Here is a 22,979-nt window from a genome sequence, read left to right as displayed (position 1 = left end):
TAATGTTACGAGAATAAAGTGGTAAATTTAGGAAAATAAAGTCGTTCGATATGCTGGAGCCTATCCCAGCTGACTTCGGGTGAGAGGTGGGGTACACCCTGGACTGTTAATGTATGTTTGTGAAATGAATGAAGCCAATGGAGAGTCCACAGTGTGCCACACTGTAGGTACTATGATAGGTACACATTGTAGATACAGTGGCGTGCCGTGCCGTGCCGTGCCGTGCCGCGCCGTATGTAACACACACTAAACTCCAGACTTGTCTTTAAAGAGCCGTGCTGCAGCCTGAGGGCCCGAGTGATGCATGTTTGGACATTGCTCATGAGGCAGAAGAAGCAGACTATGAATGAATGCTTTGCTGCCATCATCATTTTGACTCAGTGGGTGGAGGCTCAGCAGACCTACAAATATCTGCCACCCCCCCTTTTGGCCTCACTCTTCACTTTGCACGTAGCGTCCGCGAGCGCCTCTCTCTGTCTCTGGGACCGGAACAACAGCAGTCATGATCAGAAACGACGTTTTCTCCTGCTTTGCCTTCTATGCCGTGCTGCTGGTGTTGAAGATGTACGTCGTGGCCGTCATAACAGGCCAAGTGAGGCTACGGAAAAAGGTGAGTGACCTGGCGAGAAGCTTGAGGGTCCATGCGGGACTTTCACTTGTGCGACAGCGTGACAGCGCTCTTGTTTTGTTGCCAGGCTTTTGCTAACCCGGAGGACGCACTGAGACACGGAGGATTACAATTTCACAGGCTGGATCCTGACGTGGAAAGATGCCGCAGGTATGGGCGACTCGCTACGCTTCACGACACAACACAACACAACACAGTCGCAGTAAAAGACGCTATAATTACAGCACAAACCATCAGCAATACAGTTTGCTTCAGAGGATCCTTGACAACGTCCTTTGTTGGTTTGCATTTGCCACAGCTTTCAGAGGGGACAGTCCGAGAAAAATGAGAAACTTTATGAGAAACTTGAGCTTTACAGATGCCACCATCACAAACAAAGGTGGCGGTCGCGGGCTGCGGGGCCTGCGGCGTTTTTAAAAAAAATCAAATTAAACACGGGCCACATCCAAAAAAACAAAACGGAGGGACTACAATACCTAGCTTATCTTCGTCAACGTTGGATTGGATTTATGACGCAATGAGAAGGTGAAGAATGTCACTTCCGTTTTTCTGAATGTGCCCCTCGTTGTCGGGAACCCCCAATCAACAACAAAGATGTAAAAAATAAAAAGAAAGAAATAAAGGAAACCCCCGATCCCATTAAATTTCATTGAATCATGATTTAGAGTAAATTTAAATTTATACATTTACATAAAATTAAATCTGAGATCATCTAAATTAAATTATAGTTTAGACATTTTAATGTAACAATTGTTTTTATTAAGAAATGTATTTACATAACATTAAATCTGAGATAATCTAATTAAATTAACTGATTTTTTAAGAACAAAAATGGCGCTTACATTGTACATTAAATCAGTGCTTCAGAGCAATTTTTAAAAAACATCTACTTTATAAAAACTACACATTTAAAAATCAAATTTGATCGCAAGTCTTTTTGCACTGAGATTCAATTTAAGCAAATCAAATCAAGATTTAGATTTAAAATAGAATTAATACATTTACATAAATTATAGTTTTGATATTTTTAATTTCACAATTTTTTAAATGTACATTTTATTCTAAAGTTAATTCAAATTACTACATCAGAGCAAATGTTCAGTTTAAAAAAACATTACATATGTATTTAAACAAATAAAATAAAATAAGGAAACCCCTTTTTTACTGAGATGATACTGAATTGAATCAAGATTTTGATTTCGATAAAAATTCATATGTTTACATCAAAATGTCATTCTCGTTTTGACATTTTCCATCCATCCATCCATTTTCTATGTTTTTATTTACGTGGTCATCCCGGGTTACGTAATTCAAATAAGTGCATCAGAGCAAATGTTTTTTAAACCATCAATAAAAAAAAGCAATATATATTTCAAAATAAAATAAAATGTTTCACTTCTTGTCTTTACATTGTATTCTAAGTGTCATTAAAAGAAGTGCATCAGAGCTATTTTGAAAATATAAAACGCAAAAAAATTTTTTTTTTTTCTTTTTTTAACAATGCAAAGAATTTGAAAAGACGTGTCTGAAAAGTGGACGAGTATCACGGACGGAGTATTGGGACTACACGGAAGAAAAAAAGACATCTGAGCTTTCAAGAATAAAGTCGTGAATTTCCAAGGAAAAAGTCGTTAAACAACAAGAAAAAAATGTCGTAAATTTCCAAGAAAAAAAGTCGGAATTAGCCCAATGCCGAAGGTCACGTAAGCCCTCCCTTTTCGTCCAGCGGCTGTCCCAGGCAACGCCCGTTACGATGGAGTGTTCAAATCATCGCAAATTTCGAGAATAAAGTCGTAAATTTACGAGAATAAACTCTTTAATTCACGAGAGAAAACTCGTAACATTACGAGCATGAAGAATAATTTGTGACTTCATGCCCGTAAGTTTACGACTTTCTCGTACATTTACGACTTTGTTCTCGAAAGGTTATTATCAGATGATTATATTTTTTTCAACGTGGCCCTAACACTGCGTCGCATGTAAACATTCCGAGAGGCAACTTTGTATTTTTGTGTGCGTTCTGAGGCCTTCTACTGACGCCTGCACAGTCAAGTGTGACCAGCGGAGACTCGGGGCTACCTGGACACAAATTCCCATCCAAGTAAACGGTGACTACAATGTTACAAATACGCTTTTGGGAAAAGCAGGTGTTACGTTCTGTGCACGGCTCGGGCACAGGACGAGGATAGATCGAAAAACGTTGTCGGATGTACACGGAAGTGTCCTAAAAGTTGGGCGGCTGCGGCTCTGGAGGTAGGGCAGGTTCCATCCTCACTCTGGCCACTGTTGTCGTGTCCCACTATATTTTTGTCATGGTGCCCCACTTCACCCACTTGCCTCCAGTGCTGCCCACACTGGTGTATGAATGCAAATGAATGTTTGGTTGTGGTCGGAGCGGCCGCAGGCAGTGATTGGCAGCCATGTTTCTGTCAGACTACTGCAAGGCAGCTGTTGATACAGATATAGAATACCACCACCACCAGTGAATGAATGATGCGTTCACTTCATTGTGAAGCGCTTTGGGTGCCTTGGAAAGTGTTTAGTATTATCAAAAATTACATTTTTGTGCTAACAGGCCCTAATGAGGTGCTTTTGTGATGACGACAGTGATGCTAGCAATGAAAAACCAGTTTCAAACCCCCACCTTGTCTTCTTGCAGAGCTCACCGCAACGACATGGAGAACATCTTCCCCTTCCTCTTCCTGGGCGCTGTGTACTCCATGACGGGCCCCTCGCTGGCCGTGGCGCGCCTCCACTTCCTGGTGTTCTTGGGGGCTCGCGCTATGCACAGCGTGGCCTACCTGGGGGCCCTGCCGGCGCCCACCCGCTCGCTGGCCTACGTGGTGGCGCAGGTGCCGTGCGTCTCCATGGCGCTGCAGATCCTGGCAGCCGTGGCGGCGTACGCTTAGGACCGTGGTCACCTTTGACCCCCCCCAACACCACCACCACCGAGGAGTGCAATATGTTTACCAAACAGGATGCGTTTGAAGTTTATTTTGTGTCGAGAGGACGCTCACGTGTTGTCAAAGCAAACGCCGTCTCGCTGTGTTCTTTTGTCTTTGACGAAGCTCTTGAAGGAAGACCCTCACACTGTAAGAGAAGGTTCATTACGTCTTAATTTATTATTTCATTGTCTTTTTGCTTTTTCGGACTCAACAATAAAAAGCTAACTTGTACTTTGTGTCATTTGATGAGGGGCCCCGTGCATGGGCATCATCCACGATTCCACGGGCGAAGCTCCAAGCATTCCTGCAGCTCTTATGTAAGCGTCTGTTCTCTGTCATATCCTGAGGGGGCCCCAGGGAGCACGAAGGAGGGAGGGGAGGGGGGGGCGTCTCCCATCACCCTGCTGCTATGTTGTGTTTTATCACCTCGTGCCTCAGGCTGATATTTCTCCAGCATTGTTGTGTGCTTTGCCGGTGATTTTCCTGATGCCGGATGATGACTCAAGCTGGGATTCTTTGAGATTTGTGGAGTTTTCCTTGCAGACAAAAGAGAGGGAAGAGCGTGGGAGGTTTTGGGAAGAACCTTAATGAGGACAAGGGGCGGTGTCACGACCCCGGGCACGCGCATGCACACACACACACACACGTCTATTGTTTTGGAATAAAGTGTAACGATGTGTTGCAGAAGGTAAAGAGACAAATAGCGACAGTGCTCTTCAAAACCAGGTGTTGCAGGTGACCCTTATGACTCTTTTTTGCCAATTGCATCATTAAAAGGCACCCATCAAGGTCTTTCATTTGAGCTACGACTCAGTGTGGTTTGTTGCAAACTAATTTTTGACTTTCTTATGAGTGAACTCTGAGCATTGAAGCTTTGATCTGTCAGAAGGTAGTAAATGGGGAAAATGTCATTTTCAAGCAAAAACAAACACGCAAACATGCTATTTTTTTGGCCTTTTGGTAATCATATAGGGTTATAATGACAAAATCATTACGGATCCTCGGCTTTCATTTGAGATGTGACTCAATGTGGTTTGTTTCAAACTTATTTTTGACTTTACACCAAGTCCCCAACTAACGAACACAATTGGTTCCAGACGACCGTTCTTATGTTGAATTGTTCTTAAGTAGGGGAAAAGGTAATATTAGCAATGATAGAGGTACTACATGTACGTGTATACATATACAGTATATGTGTATGTATGTAAATATGAGTTTGGATGCAGTAGAAATATTAAACCAGGATAATGAATGAAAAAACAATAATAAAAGTGATATAATAATACGTAATGATAAATGTTATTTACCTTTGAAGAGGAGTGGTCGAGCATACGTCATCGTGGAGGAGGAGGAGGAGATATTGAAAAAAAGGACAAATGGTGGTGGTGGTTAGACTCTTCTAAAAGAGGTAGTGTTCTGTGGGTGGTGTAGAATTAAGCAGGCCTATTAACTCTTCATAAACTTTAATAACACGCTCTGTCCGGGTTGTATCATAAAACTACAAGGTAGCCTTCTCTCTCCTCCCCTCCTCCTCCTCTTGTTCTCCCGCTGTTGGTGCCATTAGCAGTGTCACAGTGCCCTCTGCTGGTCAAGCATGTACAGTATAAATATGGACTTATAAGGCAAAACACATGAAAATATAGACTAGTCGGCTTGTGTTCGTATCCCGAAAGTCCGCACGTCGGATGTTCATTAGTAGGAGACTTAGTGTATTATGAGTGAACTTTGAATTTAGGTACTGTAAATGTTAATGCTTTCACCAGATATAAATGTATGATGCCAAAGAACATATACTACCATGACTAAGACGAGTTTTTGTATTCATTTGGTAAACGATTAAATGGGCAAGATGACATTCCCAAGCAAAAATAAACAAGCAAAACGTGTTTTTTTTGGTCATTTTGGTAATTATAAGGGGTTATAATGACAAAATACAGATCCAGAAAGTGCTCGCCGGGGGGGGGCGGCATTTCATTTGAGATGTGACTCAATGTGGTTTGTTGCAAATTCATAAGTTTTGACTTTCTTCCGGGTGAACTTTGGCACTCTGAATGTTGAAGCTTTGACCTGTCAAAACGCATGAGGCCAAGGAACATACACGGTGAATATGAAGAGTTTTTGTATTTATTTGGCGAAGATGACATTTTCAAGCAGAAATAAACAAGCAAAAAATGTTTCCTGTCATATTAGGAATGATAAAAGGTTATGATGAGAAAATAATTGCAGATCTAGAAAGTGCTCACCGAGGTCTTTCATTTGAGATTTGACTCAGTGCGGTTTGTTGCAAATTGATTTTTGACTTTCTTACGGGTGAACTTTGAACTTCCCCTTCCGCCTTAAAAAGCAATCAGCAAAATTGCGTAAAAATGACATTTTTGGGGGCGTATTTGACTGACTGAAATAATTCCATCGCATTTTATCGACTTTCCTTTCTCCTCCTCCCCAGCAGACTGCTTCCTGCCCGGAGGCGTCTGCGTGTTAGCCTGCTCAGCCCATCGTTCATCCACAGACGGCCACGTGGACCTAAAACAGGCAGGAAATTCTGCTCAAATGTGATTACCGTAAAAAGAGCCCAGAAAAACATCAGCTATAATATAAACTGGTAATATTTATCAAATTTCTTCCCACCTACACCAAACAGAGAGGGATGCAGCTCAAATTCCATAAATATTTATTCCATACCAATGAACAGAAAGAACTACTTTCACAGCGGTGGTCTACAGCACTCGTTTAAAATAACTGCTCCAATAACAATAATTAGAATGATAGGAATTCACCGTAATAACTGTTCAGCTCCGCTTCATCATTTGAGGCCACATTTGATACACAAACATTTACAAGGAATACTTGGCATTAAAAACGATGGCGATACAATATTTTAAGACACTTGGTGTTTTTTTTCCCTCCTTTTTCTCGTTAATTTTCCTTGCTTTTAATATCACAGAGAGGTTCAGCAACAGTCCCAACTGTAAATACAGACTTAAATACAAAACAAAACAACAAAAACAGCCAACGCCAAGGGGAGGTAGAAATAAAAAACGAAACGGGAATAAAGAACCCACCTCAGTCATAAAACACACAGAGTGGAGCATCTTGTAAACATCCACCTTCCACCGCCTTTTTTAAATGGAGGACACGAGCAGGAAAGAGGAGGACATGAAGAAGAGCTAGCTCATGCAAGCGATCAGAAGGCTGCTGTGACGCAAAGCCACCACACGGAGGCGCTGTAGTACCAATGTTAGCATAGTTGGACACACTGCTACCAGGAAGCCATATTTACTTTGTAGTTCACAGACGGAGAATTGTCGATTATCTCGTAATACCACTTGCGACCTGAAGAGGCGATAGTGAGCCACGGCAGGGTTTAATCTGCAAAAGGTGGCAATTGTACACTCAAAACGCTTTTGTTGCCCAAAACACACGCAATATCGCTAAATATGAATAATTCTATGCTAACTTTGTCATTTGTTTGTTTGTGAAAGCAAGGACACTTTGCTTCAACATGGGTTTTTCTTGTAAAGCGCTCCACCGGACGTGGACTACAATCATGGCTGCTACCGGAAGTATGCTGTCTTTCAAGGAGGCGCACTGGTGGCTGCTGAGAAATGGCACTTAATGACACACCTCCAGCCCTGTTAACCTGCGTATATTGAGTAGAAGGGGGCAACTGGAACACAGCATAGAACATTTACTAAATATGAGAATAAAATATATATATTTTTTCCTAATATAGACACTGTCTTTGCGTATAAACAGATGTACACTAGCATCATCATTACAAGGTGGAGTGGGAAAAATAAGAATGGGTATAGTGATGGGAGAGTGAATTGTGTTGAATGTGCAGATTTACATTCAGTTTGAGGTTTGGGATCAACTGTCATCTGAAGGCTGCTGAAGGACAAAAATGGCCTCTAAAGCTCATTGTTGCCTCTTTGGGTTAACTGGTGCAGCAGGGCGACTCTGACAAAAACGTCAGTCTTGTCCTGTGGAAGGGGACACTCACAAAGATGCAAACATGTGATATAAAGCCAACCAAAGAAGCACGGCAAGCAAAAAGAAGGAGAGCCTAGAAAAGGCCGTGGAGAGAAGTGCACGATGGGATTGTCTTCACTTTAGGTCCAGGACGTCTTCCTCAAAGGAAGTGGCAAGGGCGAAGGCGCTGGCGAGCGGCGGACTCTCCGCCTGCAGCACCGACTTCTCCGGCTCAGCCTCCAGGTGGGACGACACGGCGCAGATGTCCAGGTCCGACTCACTGGCCTCAGAGTCCAACCTGTTGGTGTTCACAACAAAGCTTTGGTTGACCTCTGGATATTCTCATTCATGCAAGTCATTGAATCCATCACAGACGAAGGCATTTCATTCAAGCAGGCTTCATCAGGTCATGTGCAAAAACTAGATAGGACAGCTCAAGGAAGAGCTTTCGCTGTCCTCTAATGCTGATGAAGCCTTCACTGAGTCATGCTCAAAGACTAGATAGGACAGCTCAAAAAGAGCTTTGGTTGTCCTCTAGAGTTGTCTTCTCGTGCTGTCCTACCTAGCATTTCAGCATGAACTGATGGGAGACTACTCAGATGACTAGATAGGACAGCTAAAGCTGTCTAGAGGACAGCTCTCGACGAGCTGCAGCTGGCCTATCAAGTCATCCGAGCAGGCGCCATCTGTAGCACTTTCTCTAGCGCTGTCCTGTCTGGTCGGATGACTAGATAAGATGGCTAAAGGTCTCTTGACCTCGCTGGAGCTGTTGTATTTAGTCATCTAAGCAGGCTTCATCAGTTCAAATAATAGGACATCTCGTCAATCTATTTATGTCTAGTCAAAGAGGACAGCTACAACTCTCCCAAGATGTCCTATCTAGTCTTTGAGCATGACCTGAGGAAGCATTTAGAGGACAGCTAGTGCTCTCTACAGTAGAGCTGCCCTATGTAGTCTTTGAGCATGACCCGATGACGCCTTTAGAAGACAGCAGACCTGATGAACCCTCAAGAGGACAGCTAGAGATCTCTAGGGCTGTCCTATCCAGTCTTTGAGCATAACCTGATGAAGCCTGCTTTCTAAGACAACCTGAACAGGCCAGTTGTGGCGGACTCAACGCCCCGAGTAAAGCCTAGATTCTTCTTCTTCTCCTCCTCTGGACAGAGAAATGCTGCTGAAATGTTGACGTCACCTGTCGCTGTTTGTTGACGTCAGCGCTCGAGGTTTAGCTTCGTCCTCCGTGTTCTTCTTGCTCATCTTCCTCTGTTTCAAAGTGCCGCTGTCCGATTTCCCGCTGGGTTCTTCTGTTAGGCCTGTTAAAAAAAAAAAAAAGTGACTTCATGTTGTCAAACTGGCAATAAGTAACGGTACAGCAGGGGTGTGCAAACGTTTTCAATCGAGGGGATGCATACTGAAAAATCCAAAACTGTATATATTTTTTAACTTTGTAAAAAGGCTATGACACATTTTAGTTTTATAGAAATTACACAGGAAGGTGTTTGTAGAGCAGTACTGTGGCCCTAGTGACCTTTTGTAGGTATTGCTGGGATGAATACGCGTTTATTGTATAATAAGGCTTTTTACATTGTCTTTTATTTGCATTGCCCATATTGTACTAAGGACCACATCCATAGAAGGATCAATCTATCTTCTATGGTTTGCTACCGCCGGTACCCTTGCAGCGGTACCTGTAAAAGGCCACTAGGTGACAGCATGGCTCCACAAACACCATTCGTGTTCCCTCGTCCAGGACAGGCGGGTAGTTTTACGTCAATGTCGTTTCATTGCGTGACATCATGACATTTATTTACCCAGCAGCTCCTTGCGCGTGCGGCTGGCTATCTCCTTGATCTCCATGCGGGAGAGCGAGAGCGAGTGCGTGGCCGAGATGAGGGGCGTGGTGGCGACCACGGCGGGAGCCGACGGCGCCGTCAGCACTTTGTTGACCAGCGGCGACTTGAGTGGCCTTTCGATGCTGCGGCCCACCAGGTTGCACAGCGGGATCTTGAAGACGTGTTTGCACGACGCGTCACCTGAGGGCGAGGAAACCCGAAAGGGACGTGGGCGTGGCGGTAAAGGAGGGACAAGCACGGCGACCAAAAAAAAAAAAAAACACAAAACGACGATACACACAACTTTATCACTGTTATGGGTGCTGCAGCAGGAGTATAATTTGACATTTTGGGGACTTTTGCTGAAGTGGCTGAGCTTAACCGCTAAAATGAGTGAAACTGCTGGCGGACGTCCAGATGCCTTCGGGGCAACGTTTCTGCATGACTTTTATCATGCATTACCGCTAAGCTAATATTATCTCCCTCACCCTCCTCAAAATGCCAAACTACACACCGGAAGGCATGCTGGTTATCTGCGGCGTGTTCCACATGCGCCTCCTCTAGGTGGAACTGAAATATTAAGGGAGCTTTTAGCACTAATTGCAGTAACTGTACACATGATGAATGCCATGACATCACCTGACCCCCCCCCAAACCTCACCCCCAGGCAGTTAGAGGATGAGATTTTTGTCAGTGCTCCTTCCGCCTCTTAAAAATAAAATACACACACACTAGTGGCGCCGCTACTTGGATTCGGGTGGAAGCGAGCGGCTGACAAAAGTCTCCATGGTGACAGTGCAATCTGTAAATCATGCTGCAGCAGTGTCCACCCCCCCATCTCCATCCTCCTGTAGCCCTCATCTGCTCTCATGCTCCAAATACTCTGCAATTTTCTTATCTCCAAGCCACCTTTCCACCCTGACCGTTCACTCATGCTTCGGTTAGGGCAGGAAGGAGGGAAAGGGGTGTCGGTTGGTTATGATGTTCACTTAACATTCCGGTGACGTCGACATGCCGCTATGGAGGAGTCACACGTGCAACATCAGTGTGGCGTTAATGAGCGAGCTTTGGTGGGTCCTCAAGTACCTTCGGCATCCTTTGACATGTACAGCGAAAGCTTGGTACCGTAGGGGATCCGTATAGAATCTGAGGGAAAGGGTTACACACTCAACACACAACGTCAACACACATTGAGGGTAGGCTTACACACTCCTAATGAGGCACAGCGGCGTCGTCTGTGAACATTTGAGTTGTATCACGCTTCACACCTCGGTCTTAATTACAGTGCTGTGCAAAAGGCCACCACAGGCTATGTAACAGGAAGTACTACTACTTCTTTTAGTAAAGTACATCAATCCATAAATCTTCATTTGTATACAGTGTTCCCTCGTTTATAAAATAGCCCGCAATAAGTGAAATTCGCAAAATAGCCAGCTATATTTTTGTAAATGATTCTATATGTTTTAAGGCTGTAAAACTCCTCAGGCATTTACATTTTTATCACATTTCTCTCCTGTTTAAACCCTCCAAGTTCAAATTTCATTTGAATTTTAATGATCAACTTTAATTGGACACAAGGAATTAAGCGACTCACTCATATTTCACTCCTCTGATCGTGGCTTGTCCTGGCGCCATTAGGCTGTAGCGTTTTTGTATCCTTGTTTAAGCATATTCCTCCCGTCGTCCTCCATGAACCGAAGATTCGTTTACAGTACCCCAGGCGCCCTACCGACGCATACCGTCTGCCTTCATTCAGCATGTACTGTATGATCGCTAGCAGCTAGAGATCATACAACAGGAAACAGGCAGTCCTGAAGGAGATTAATGGACAATGGTCTACAACCAATCAGAACGCAGAACAAAACGGGTGGGTTCTCCCTTAGCCAATCAGGACACCGTCACATGAGTATACAACACCCTCTACTGGAAGCAGTAGTAAATACAATAACAGACACATGCAACAGAGCACCAATAGAACACTCTAATAGACCACAAAGACGCAGAACACAATGCCTGTTCATACGAAAGGTGAACCGCCATGTAGCGAGGGTAAATCTGCATGCTCCTCTTGGCCCACATGCTCCGATTCCACAGAAGCCTACCACGCTACAATGGTGTGAAAAAGCTTTTGCCCCCACATGTTTCTGATCAAACAAATGTAAATATTAGTCATTGACAACACAACTGAACACAAAATGCAGTTTTTAAATGAAACTTTTGATTATTAAGGGAGAAAAAAAAAACCCTACATGGCCCTGTGTGAAAAAGTGTCCCCCCTCCCCATTAAAACATAACTGATATGAATTGAGATCTATCAGTGTGGAAAAGGTTATAAAACAATTTCTAAAGCTTTGGGACTCCAGCGTATCACAGTGAGAGCCATTATCCACAAATGGCGAAAACATGGAACAGTGGTGAACCTTCCTAGGAGTGGCTCATCCGAGAGGTCACAAAAGACCCCACAACAACACCCAAAGAACTGAAGGCCTCACTTGCCTCAGTTAAGGTCAGTCACCAGTGACTCCACCATAAGAAAGACACTGGGCAAAAACGGCCTGCATGGCAGAGTTCCAAGACCAAAACCACTGCTGAACAAAAACAACATTAAGGCTGGTCTCAGTTTCTCAAAGACCTTTGGGAAAATACTCTGTGGTCTGACCAGACAAAAGTTGAACTTTTTGGAAAGCGTGTGTCCCATTACATCTGGCGTAAAAGTAACACTGCATTTCAGAAAAAAAACATCATAGCAACGGTAAAATATGGTGGTGGTAGTGTGATGGTCTGGGGCTGTTTTTAATCATATCAAGTTTCATTTAAAGTCTGCATTTTGCATTCAGTTGTGTTGTCATTGGCTAATATTTAAATTTGTTTGATGATCTGAAACATTTAAGTGTGACAAACATGCACAAAAATAAGAAATCAGGAAGGGGCCAAACACTTTTGCACACCACCATCACAAAGCTGAGATCCAGTTTTTTCTTGAAATAGATACAACTGTTAGCATGCTTTACAAAATATCAAAGCGACCCTTGCATCTTTTCATTTTTCACTATCCCCTGTTGGAAAACGTTTGGACACCCCTGCTCTAACTCATCTTATTTATGTCTGACCTATTTTCTCTTATTGTGTCTACTATATTGGTAATAGGAGTGTAAAGGTGACTATAGGGGTGTTATTTCATGTCTAGAGGGCTCTAAGAATGTTTAAAACAATATTTAGAAGGTCGTAAGCAGGTTTTCTATGCTCTATCTATGAAAATATTCCATTTATAAATAAGGAATCCTACTTTGTGGAAGTTCACTTATCACTGTCGAGTCTGGAATCAATCACCCGAAATAAACAAGGGGTTACTGTACGGGGTGTGATGAAAACAAATAATGAAAACATCATGCCTTGCACTTTTCTACTAGGGTTGGGACAAAATATTCGGTTGGATTGGTTTGTTTTGGCCTTTTTGAGGAACTAAAAATGTCCCAATAGACCCCAAACATAATGATAATGATAACTATGATATTCATAATCATCCACTTTTTATTGGTCACTGGGTTGAATTGTGTTGATTTTTATCGTGTCACTCAGTTTATCTGGTCATGAGGTCAGAAGAAGCTGACTGAAGAATGTTGGGAATGCGTGCATGCTCAACGTTTGACCTGAGGGGTCCTCAAACACACCACTTCCAGTGTCACCTGCAGCTCAAAACAAAATGGGGTTTCTTATTGGACTAAAATCCTGCAGGCAACCCTCACACACACTGGAGGGCAAAGGCCGCCCCACCCAAAGTCAAACGGACCTTTTGGACAGCACTGACGTTTGAAAAACAACAACATCCTCTGGCTTTTTTTCTTTTTTATTACTGGCGTGAGGAGACCTACCGTCACCGAGGGGCGAGGGGAAGACGGGCATCTCGTAGCCGGTGGGAGTTTGCGGGGAACTCTGTGAACTGGTGTCTCTGGAACTGCAGTTGGAGGCCGAGCTCACCGGTGCCGACGAAATGAAGTAGATGTCCGACTGCGTTGGCGGGAGACGAGAGTATTAAGGTTTGATCAAAGACGGGAGAAGTGTTTGTTTGTCGCCAGGTGTGCCGTGGTCTTATTCAAAAGACGCGTGCGTATGAAATATGAGCGTTATTGCTTTGTAGCCATGCAGATTGCCAGCCATATTTCCCACGAGGCTAATAAAGATTGACTGGAATGAGAGCGCTGAGGCAGCAACTTGTGCAGCACAGACCGTCTCGCTCTTCCAATGCTGATTCTATCACAAGCTTGCTAAAACGCAGCATGGAAGCGCCCAGCTTCTCGTCCAGTTGCGAAGCATAAAAAACAAACAAAAAAAGCAAGCGACTGGAACTCTTAGTAACGTGCTGACCCGTGAGGAGGCTAGCTGCAGCTCCGGGACCACCGCCGTGTACACAAGGTTGCCGTTGACCACCAGGCGGATCTCGATGGAGTCTGTCGTAAAGGCCAAAATGTACGGGAAGGCGCAAACTGCAAAGAGATAGAGAGGGAGAGAGACACGCATCAAGTATAAAAACTAAAATACATCACCTCTGCACATTCTGTAGTATGACTGCACGAGTACTTTTTCTTTTGCATTTGGTGTTGATCCTGTGACTGCAGCATTCTCCATTTGCAGCATCTTCCTGGTGCATTTGCTTTATGGTGTTTGTACGTTTTGGGTTTGTTTGTTTATTTACTTGATGAGGACAGTGCATATTAATCAACATGTGAGGAAAAAGCAGGTACAGCAGGTACAGGAAGCACATACATTGACAAATACCACCACACATAAAACACCATCAAAAGAAGATAAAACAAATATACAGACAACATTACAAGTCCGGTTCCGGTAAACATAAAACAGATTCACCGTCAAGCAGTCATTTGTGTTTGGAGCATTTGGACGTCGACAAAAATATGCGCTTTAAAAGTATCCGCATCACATCCTACAAAATAGGGATTGCTGTGTACTTACTGAAATGTACTGATGGAAGTACACTGCAAATTAGCGGATTTATTTGCATTTTTTTTCTGTGAAAAAGCACGTGATCGGCATATGCCGAGAAATGCCTTTAAACGCCAATCGCAAAAGCCCATCAGCTGGGGCTTGTATTATTGCAGGCTGCAGCCCGTAGCGATCCGTCCTTGCAACATAGTGTCGTGCCCTATCGTGTTTGGTTTACCGTTTGCACGTTTTTGGTTTTGGGTCATTTGTATTTGGAGCATTTGGACGTTGCTGCACGTCGGCCGCCATACAAAATGCATACAAAAATATGCATTTTAAAAAGATCCCAAGATGTTAGCATTTCCTTGCCTTGCCTACTTTCTGGTGAGATGCTGCCCCCGACTGATGATAACGACAACCAGTGTACCAGCAGGCAGTTGCTTTCACACAGATTGAGTATAATTGCCTTATTTCTGTTGTGAACATTGGGCGCATTCAAACACGGGTCAGCAACAACCGGATGCCCGAGGCAGAGTGTGTTGTTTCCATGGCGACGGCAAGCTCCGGGCAGGGTGGAGCGGCAGGCCCTGTTGCTGTGGCAACCTACCAATAGCATTGGGCATCTGGTTCCAGCTGAAGTGGAAGTCGGACGTGTTGGACTGGATCATGGGCGTGGAGCCGTTGAACGGACAAACTTTCTTGTAGTAACAAACATCTGTCAATAAACAACAAGAAAACACAACGAGATTTAGCTTTCAAATCCGGTTAGGATTGACAGCATCCTGTCCAGCTTCAAATGAAACGAGCCAGTGTGTACATGGCTCGTCTGCGGCTGTTAATATTCTGCGGCAGGTGGTGAATGATTGTTATTCCGCAGGGGCGCCGAGGCTGGCTCGACGCGCACTTGAGTCAAATACCATTCATGGACTCACAATTGTAGCACAACAGCAGACCTGCCTCGCCATCTTCATACATGTCGATCGCTGCCACAAAATTGACCTGCAGACAAAGAGAGGACAGTCACAGGGAGTGCCTGAATACTAGCATCCAGCGTGATATTAATATTTGATAGGCGATTACAGTGGAGGACATCTTTCTTCTTGACATGTGCTTTTGGTTTGAGCGTTCTCTGTCAACCAGTCAACTTGTTGCAGTGTATCAAGCGCCGCCCCTCTTCGTACTACACACCGGCGTAATGTCTGTCATCAGTTCATCAGTCAACGTCTACTCCGGTTACCGCGTTTTTTGGTTAACTTTCACAATTTCTGCAAAAATGTTGCCTGGGTTGGCGTTCTCCCGCTCGGTTGCCGTGCAGTATGATTTACGCCGCCAGCTCGGATCACGCGCCCCGGGGCGAAATCTCGCGATACTTGCACGTGATCGCGCAATGCATTGTGGGCCGCGGGGGCAATTTTTAGGGCAACAGCGTTTGTTTATGTTAGAGTCGCTACTACCAGAGAGAGATACACCACGTAAAAAAACACATGGGCTGCACAAAAAAGAAAGGCGATGGGCCCCACCGAGACAAGGGTGCCTAACCTGCGAATATTACGGCTGGTATGTAAACAACACACGGCCGCGCTGTGTCCCACCTCCCTCTGGTGCTATACTATAATTATTGTCTATAAAGTGTCTTTTGTGTAAACATTTGTGGGTGTCTGGAATGCATTAATTGGATTTACATTATTTCCTATGGGACAACTTGCCTTGGTTAGAGTCCGCTTTGGTTTAAGTCGGACCTTCTGGAATGGATTAACAACGTAAACCAAGGCACCGCTGTATTGTACAATAGAGAAGTATATTTAGAAGGTCGTAAACACGTTTTCTATGCTCAGACAACAATAACGCTATTTTTTCAGTAACATTTATAAATACGTGATAATACAGATGAAATGTACAGCATAAAAATATCAGCCCACAGTTTTGACTTGGACCAAACTGAAACCGAGCTTTGCTTGGTGCCAACGGGTCAGCGACTCCCCCGAGAAAGCCTCACCCTGTTGGCGTCGACATGGTGCAGCCGGTAGGCGTCGCCGGTGCTCTCGTTGATGAGGTCGAACTGATGCTTGTAGGCCACGCAGATCATGTTGTCGTTCTCGCCCGTCGGCCCGTCCACCAGCGCCATCACCGCGGGCGGGTCGCACAGGCAGATCTCCTGATTGGTAGAAGACACGGCAGATGTTGCGAGGCTTTTACGACGGCGTCGCATGCGTACCCGTATGTACTGAAACTCCTCCACCGGCGAGTCCGCTCCCATGGCGCTGAAGCCTTCGAAGCGCTTCCTGGTGATGAGGAGGAGCTTGTTCCTGATGGCTGCCACGATCCTCAGCTCCGAGCCGTGATGGGTGTTAATGGAGTACAAATGGCATCCTGGGACAAGAGGCAAGACAGGTTGAGCGGGTGCATGGGGACACAGGATCGGGTATGTCAATCGCTGGCATGGTGCGGTCGATCGATGCATCCGGCACGGGTCAGCGGGTTTGCAACCGAGTCACTCACCCGGCAACGACTCCTCACACACGCAGTTTTATAGACTGAAACATGCTTACAAGGCCGTACGCTCTGCCACGTTACACGATCCTTCCTCGTTTCCCCACCTTTCGTTTTCTCCAGTTTATTCTCCCGGCTGTCGCACTTGCTCCTGGCGAGCTGCCTCTCCTCCAGGCCTCTCTTGAGCATGCTCAGTCGGAACACGTAAAGCCGAGCATCCTTCCCTGGAAAGGAAACGGTTCAGGTGCCTCTGTTAGCCGCTCCTCCTCTTCCTATGCAAAAACCTCTAAAGCCATTTCCTTGAACATTTGTGAAAGGATGTAGACCCTGCCAGAAGAACCCATAAAATTCTGATGAGGCTCGGGATAGGAGTGGTGTCAGGACGCCTGTGCCGCTGTCACGCCGCCAATAGCAAGATAATTGCGTTTGTCAAAGTGAGGGTTGGCTAATTATCCACAGGGAAATGGATTACACGCATCCGTGGCCCACACGCGTCGCACCCTATTATGCCTTTTCTTTAGCGCTTCTGCTTTCCATGTTTTAATGCGCCATTGAATGTTTGTCTGCTTGCGTGTATTTATGTCCTCCTTAGGCTAAACAGACACACAGTACAGTGCAAGATCGGATCAATGTGTTCAGTGGACCAAAGGAGGTGACGGTGTTTGTGTCAATACAGTGAGAAAGGAAAGCGCAGAGCACTGCCAAGGCCAATAATGCCAGGTACAGCGGGCGATAACCGGGTTTTCAACCTACAGTGCTTTATTTTCCTCCATTTGTGCAGATTTTTTCTGCTTTTATGTGACAGGAGCACTGTCATCGCGGTTCCGACATCGTGCCGTCACTCCATTGCGGTTTTTCAAGACATGATTGCTGTTTTGTGGTTGAATATGGTCTACTATTAGTTAAAAAAAACATATTTCAGCAAATTGTACAAATTCTTCTTCTAAATTGAGCATTTTCAAGCATAAAAATTGCTAAATTAACGGAAAGACAAAGACAGTCGTCCCTCGGTTATAGCGGTTGATCGGTTCCAGACCTGACTGCGATAAATGAATTGCCGCGATATAGGATTCAATGTTAACACATGGAATATTTTCAGAACTAGAGAATAGAAAACCTGTTCATGACTTTCTAAGTACGGGTGTTAACATTATTAGAACCCTGTAGACACTCAATGTTTTGTGTCATTACTGCCACCTAGTGGCCAGAATACTACATCACTTGTATTTCAATATGTTTGGACTAATAACAGGCCATAGACTGCCACCAAATTCATTCATTCATTTCTGAAAAGCCGTGTTGGAGCAATAATGGAAGGGTCGTTCAGAAGACGTGATATATCAATCGACCGTGTACGACATCACTTTTTAATAATAATTACACGGTGGACCGGGACTTGATGAGTTGTTCCACTGCGCAAGTTAAGAGACACACAAGCTGACTGCAGTTGCACTTTGTTTCACGCCACAATCCAGCAGGTGGCAGCACTGTGCAGCATCCCGCCTACCTTTGTCCGCCCTGGTGACAAGCAGGTCCTGAGGCTCGAGAATGTGCATCTGCTTCACCAGCAGCGTCTTGTCAAACACTTGCACCGGGGGGAGAGCCTGCGCTTCTGTGAGACACACATTGGAGGAAAGGTCAAATCTGACTGGAGGAAGAAGAAGAATTTAAAAAAAAAAGAAAAGAAAGACATCTCAAGCAAGTGGCGGATCGATGGCATGGCGCTCACCGGTGCAGGACGAAGGCGGATCAGGTCCTGTAAAGGCAACAACAAGCTCACAACAACATTGACATTTCAGCTTGGCTGCCTTTGTTTTAAAGGACATGCGGTGCTGGAAGTGGGGGTGATGGTGTGGGGAGGGTACATCGATTACAATTAATTTAACCTCACCCTCCAGCAGGACGACCCCCGCTGTGTCGGTGGCCACCAGCAACGACTGACCCCAGGAGTCGGCACACACGATCTCATACGGGAACGTACTGCAGAACGACTGCGACTCCCACGGCTGCAGCAAACCACAATAATGTCAGGGATGCACTGGCACATCTTCATCATAATAAAACCATCTGATCGCATTTTAAACAGAGTTTTCACCTCCTTTCTGCACAGGCCGGTTGTGACTAGGCTGGTGGGGGCATCACCCCTCACGATGGTCTTCAGCTTGAGAGCCTAAAGAGCACCAGCACACAAAGTACACCTTCTTAGATGAGCTGTTTTTTATTTACATTCATGCCCTTTTCACTGAAAAGTCATATCCTGGGTGTGCATCTTTATTCAGATTGGCACCAAAAATGTAATGGCTCAAGCCACGCCCCTTTATTAAGCCTAACCTCAACCTAACCCCACACAAACACAAATCAAAGTCCACTGGTGGCCCACGGCACATTGGAAAAATATCATTTGTAAAAAAAAACAAAAAAAACACCAACATTTTTAAAAAAATTCAGCAGTAATTTTAAAAGAATAAAGTCAAATGTTAAGAAAAAGAAGAGTCACAATTCCGAGAACATTTACAAAAAGAAAGTTGAAATTGTTGGAAAATAAAAAAAGCCCACCAAAAATGGAAAAGATCAGCAGTAATTTTACAAGACTAACGTCAAAATCTTAAAAAAAAAAAAAGTTGAAAACTAACAAGACAATTTCACGAGAATAACATCATGAGGAAAAATAATGTCACATTAGCAGAATAAAGCTGAAATATTAAAGAAAAAGTTGTTTTTCAGTTGTAATATTATGAGAATCAAACAATGACTAAAGTTTTAAATGACAAGAAGAACATTTACAAAAACAAAGTTGAAATTGTTGGACAAATAAAAAAACAGCAAAAAAGTAGTTTTACAAGAATAAAGTCAAAATATTATGAGAAAAAATTTGTATTCTAAAAAGAAAAAAAGGTTCAGATTTTTTGGGAATAAACACGTTACGTTATGAGGTAAAATAACGTCATTTTAGTAGCACAGAGCTTAAATATTCAAGAAAAAACATGTTCTTTTTTTTTTAAATTCGTAATATTTTGAGAAAGAAAAAAACAAAATCATTTTAGAAAATCAGGTTGGGGAAAATGTTATCCTATTATGTTAAGTTGAATATTATATTGCACTGATACTAATGATACTGTAGGCTTTGTACTGTACATCACAAAGCTGAGGTGCAGTTTTTCCTTGAACTTCTTCGCATATGCAACATATCAAAGTGGCCCTTGCATCCTTTCATTCTTCACCATGTGACCCTCGCTGGAAAAAGTTTGGACACCCCTGGCCTATGTCCTAATTCCTGACCTTTTGCCCTAAAACCTAACTCCCCCTAATTGTAGCCTAGCCCCCAGCCCTGCCTAATGAATACGAATTGTAACCTTAACCCCTAACCATAAACGCAAAACTCACCCAATGCCCCTGCTGCCTAACTTCTGACCCTAACCCTAACTCTATCCTAGCACCTAACCCTACCCAACCCCCCCAAGTCTTAACCCTACGCTAACTCCCCAGCCCTAATCTCCTAATTCCTAACATCAAACCTCAAGGTTCCCCTACCTCTTAAACCTATCCCCTACCATTCACCCTCAGGTTAATCCCTGAACATTGCCTCAAATCCTAACGCTAATGGCTTTATGGCTTTGGATGTAATCTTGCTGAAGAAAAACAATTCGGGTGTGTCAAAACCTTGTTTTCGTTACCTGGCCTATCCTGACAAATTCGGCCTGCCGCGCCTCCTCCTTCTTGCGAGCCGACTTTGGCGACTCGGGCAGCACGTCGCTGAAGGAGCGCCGGTTCAGCATGTTCTGTGGGGAAAAAGGGACCTAACATGCGGCAGGAACACCATCGCACGTGGAGGGGGGAGGGAGAGAAAGCAGAAGAAGAGGAGGGTCTTAGAGAGGCCAGAGACAGTGACAGTGATGGTGAGAGTTAGCAGCAGAAATAAGCCAAGAGGAGAAGCCATGCAGCACTGCAGTGGCATCCGTCAGTGTGCTGCGGAGCAGTACGCAGTGGGCTGCAGTGGATCGCAGCACCACACAGTCAGCAGGTTTCTAAGTCACAGCGGTGACAAGGAGGGAGGGAGTGGAGAAGGTGGGGGGCAAAGAAGACCAAAAAATCGGGACTTTTCTCCAAAACTGGCTTGTACCTTGTGCAGGTCGGGCATGAGGTCTTGGTAGAGTGAGCGGATCAGCATGTCCAGGGTCCGCTGACGCTTCTGGGCAAATGTTGGTGTCTCCAGTGTGGCTTTCTCTCCATTGATTACTGCAGAGTGGGAGAGAGAGATGCATTGACACATTTCCTTTATACGCCACAATCCTTAATCCTATCTTAATCCTCATCAGCAGCTCAATCCATAAGCGCAAGGAACGGCCGCGTTCAAATATATGCAGGAGGTCCTCGGCCCTCCCACCACATGGTTCGGTGTTGTGTATGTCGGAACTTCAACCTAAATGAACACCTAAGTGACTCTCTCTCACACACAGAACACATGAAGGGACGTAGAAGACACAGTAATGCAAATATCAAATTGAAGAATACATGAAACAGTCCTAAAAAAAGGGTGACTTTTATCCCTGTGGTTGTCTTGCACACTGTAAAGGGGTGTTGCAAGCGAGGGAGAGACAGGCTTATTGTGTACGACATAACACATTCACTAATAAATCATGCTGTTTTATGGATGAATAGGACTTATTATTAGTAAAATAAATACATATTTAATGTGATGTTCAGTGAGACACACAAGCACCAGACCTGATCGCCGGAACTACATGCTTTTATTGCAGGTTTCACTTGGCTCACAACAGGCACAATCATCCCTAACATGAGCTACTGTTGCGGCCGGACCCCACACCAAGACAACACTCGATAACAACGACGAACACCTGACCTCACTTCATGGCCGACCCTCCCAATCAGCTCTCCTCGCACTGGAACACATTTACAGCAACACACATGTGCAAGGGTCTTATTTATGTCTTATTTTCAGTTGTTATGTCTACTATATTGGGTAATATGACTGTAAAGGGGACTATAGGGGTGTTATCTCATGTCTAAAGGGCTCTAACAATGTTAAAAAACATATTTAGAAGGTCATCAACAAGTTTTCTATGCTCTTAACTAATTAAATGTACTACTTTGTGGTAATTTACTTATTAATTTACTTATAAATTGTACTTATCAATTGTCGGGTCTGGAGCCAATAATTGCGCTAAACGAGGGACGAGTGCACATCGCTCAATTATCACTGCCCGTTTCAAAGGAACAGATCACTTCACACGGTCAATGATACCAGCAGTCTGACAGCGTAGACCAAGCATGAAGCCAATGTTGGTCGGCATGCATCCACTTTCCCAGCATTTTACCATGTCTGCTTTCACTTTCACTTTCCTTTTCTTTGATGCACTACTATCCGAAAAGCCTGCCTCCTGCCCGGGAGACATAAAGGAGGTTAAAGTTAAAGAGTGAAGAACAAAAGTTCCCTCTTCTTGGTTCTTGTGACCGCATAGCTACTGAAGAAGTCAATCACACGGTTTGAAAGGTTTTCAGTTTGTATTAAAATGTAAAAACAATATACTTTGTTCCAGCACTGGGCTCTCGCGTCAATGAGGATGATCGAAGAAGAGCCCAGACTGAAAGTACAAGGCCTTTTCGACATATATTTTTAAAATTTGTACAAAGACTAAAAAATCATATATATAGATTATTTATTTATCTATTATTTTTAATAACCCTACAGATTTTGCAGGGTTTTTTAATGTTTATTTTATTTGTAAGTGCTACAGCCCACAAAAAACCCTGCGGTGCCTTACTTTGCTTTGGACATGCCTGCTATTAGTCTGACAGTGCATGATCTCTAACGCACGGATGTAACACTCATTACCTCTGCCAAGCACAGCGCAAAGCGCAAGAGCAGCGCTGAAGTTATGTTTTTGCAGGCGTTTATCTCTTAGTTTGTGTTCAAAATACCTTGAAAAGTTCCAAATGGATTTGGATGAAATTTTGGGGATTTGTTGGAAATGGAACATGGAAGAACTGATTACATTTTGGGGGTGATCCGGATCACCTTCTGGATCCAGGTTTTTTGTCATTGTGAGATAGGATCATTTTCGCCATTTGTGCATACAACTCCACAAAACATTGTCAAGTTTCCAACAGGTTCTACTAAATATCAAAAACTGAAAGAATTCCGGATACTGT

At 44.1% G+C, this 22,979-nt stretch overlaps 2 protein-coding genes across 17 annotated transcripts in view; one reads left to right on the top strand and one right to left on the bottom strand.

Annotated features, from left to right (window-relative positions):
* The first annotated feature begins 452 nt into the window (after nucleotides 1-452).
* On the top strand, nucleotides 453-5,445 carry ptges (prostaglandin E synthase). Its single transcript, XM_054758264.1, has 3 exons — nucleotides 453-610; nucleotides 696-778; nucleotides 3,288-5,445. The coding sequence occupies exons 1-3, from the start codon at nucleotides 503-505 to the stop codon at nucleotides 3,535-3,537; spliced, it is 441 nt and encodes a 146-aa protein (XP_054614239.1). The 5' UTR covers nucleotides 453-502; the 3' UTR covers nucleotides 3,538-5,445.
* The window catches only part of garnl3 (GTPase activating Rap/RanGAP domain like 3), a 61,580-nt gene continuing 40,391 nt past the window's right edge, over nucleotides 1,791-22,979 (bottom strand). For 4 of the 16 annotated variants that reach the window (XM_054758207.1, XM_054758208.1, XM_054758212.1 and 1 more), the window contains exons 15-31: nucleotides 20,929-21,044; nucleotides 20,483-20,605; nucleotides 18,904-18,978; nucleotides 18,700-18,814; nucleotides 18,538-18,564; nucleotides 18,316-18,420; nucleotides 16,916-17,032; nucleotides 16,534-16,688; nucleotides 16,315-16,473; nucleotides 15,251-15,317; nucleotides 14,926-15,033; nucleotides 13,743-13,861; nucleotides 13,250-13,385; nucleotides 10,464-10,523; nucleotides 9,357-9,578; nucleotides 8,738-8,858; nucleotides 6,228-7,843 (exon numbers count right to left, since the gene is read on the bottom strand). In XM_054758207.1, the coding sequence (XP_054614182.1) occupies nucleotides 7,681-7,843; nucleotides 8,738-8,858; nucleotides 9,357-9,578; nucleotides 10,464-10,523; nucleotides 13,250-13,385; nucleotides 13,743-13,861; nucleotides 14,926-15,033; nucleotides 15,251-15,317; nucleotides 16,315-16,473; nucleotides 16,534-16,688; nucleotides 16,916-17,032; nucleotides 18,316-18,420; nucleotides 18,538-18,564; nucleotides 18,700-18,814; nucleotides 18,904-18,978; nucleotides 20,483-20,605; nucleotides 20,929-21,044 (1,988 nt within the window). In that variant the 3' untranslated portion in view covers nucleotides 6,228-7,680. Of the gene's footprint in view, nucleotides 3,719-3,805; nucleotides 4,110-4,880; nucleotides 6,097-6,227; nucleotides 7,844-8,737; nucleotides 8,859-9,356; nucleotides 9,579-10,463; nucleotides 10,524-13,249; nucleotides 13,386-13,742; nucleotides 13,862-14,925; nucleotides 15,034-15,250; nucleotides 15,318-16,314; nucleotides 16,474-16,533; nucleotides 16,689-16,915; nucleotides 17,033-18,315; nucleotides 18,421-18,537; nucleotides 18,565-18,699; nucleotides 18,815-18,903; nucleotides 18,979-20,482; nucleotides 20,606-20,928; nucleotides 21,045-22,979 lie in introns of those variants that run through there. The other 12 variants (XM_054758209.1, XM_054758210.1, XR_008566616.1 and 9 more) reach the window with 11 other exon arrangements.

Source organism: Dunckerocampus dactyliophorus, chromosome 17 (genome assembly GCF_027744805.1).
Source record: "Dunckerocampus dactyliophorus isolate RoL2022-P2 chromosome 17, RoL_Ddac_1.1, whole genome shotgun sequence".
Taxonomy (NCBI): Eukaryota; Metazoa; Chordata; class Actinopteri; order Syngnathiformes; family Syngnathidae; genus Dunckerocampus; species Dunckerocampus dactyliophorus.
Note: the sequence above shows the minus strand (reverse complement) of the source record. Positions and strands in the feature narration are given on the sequence as shown.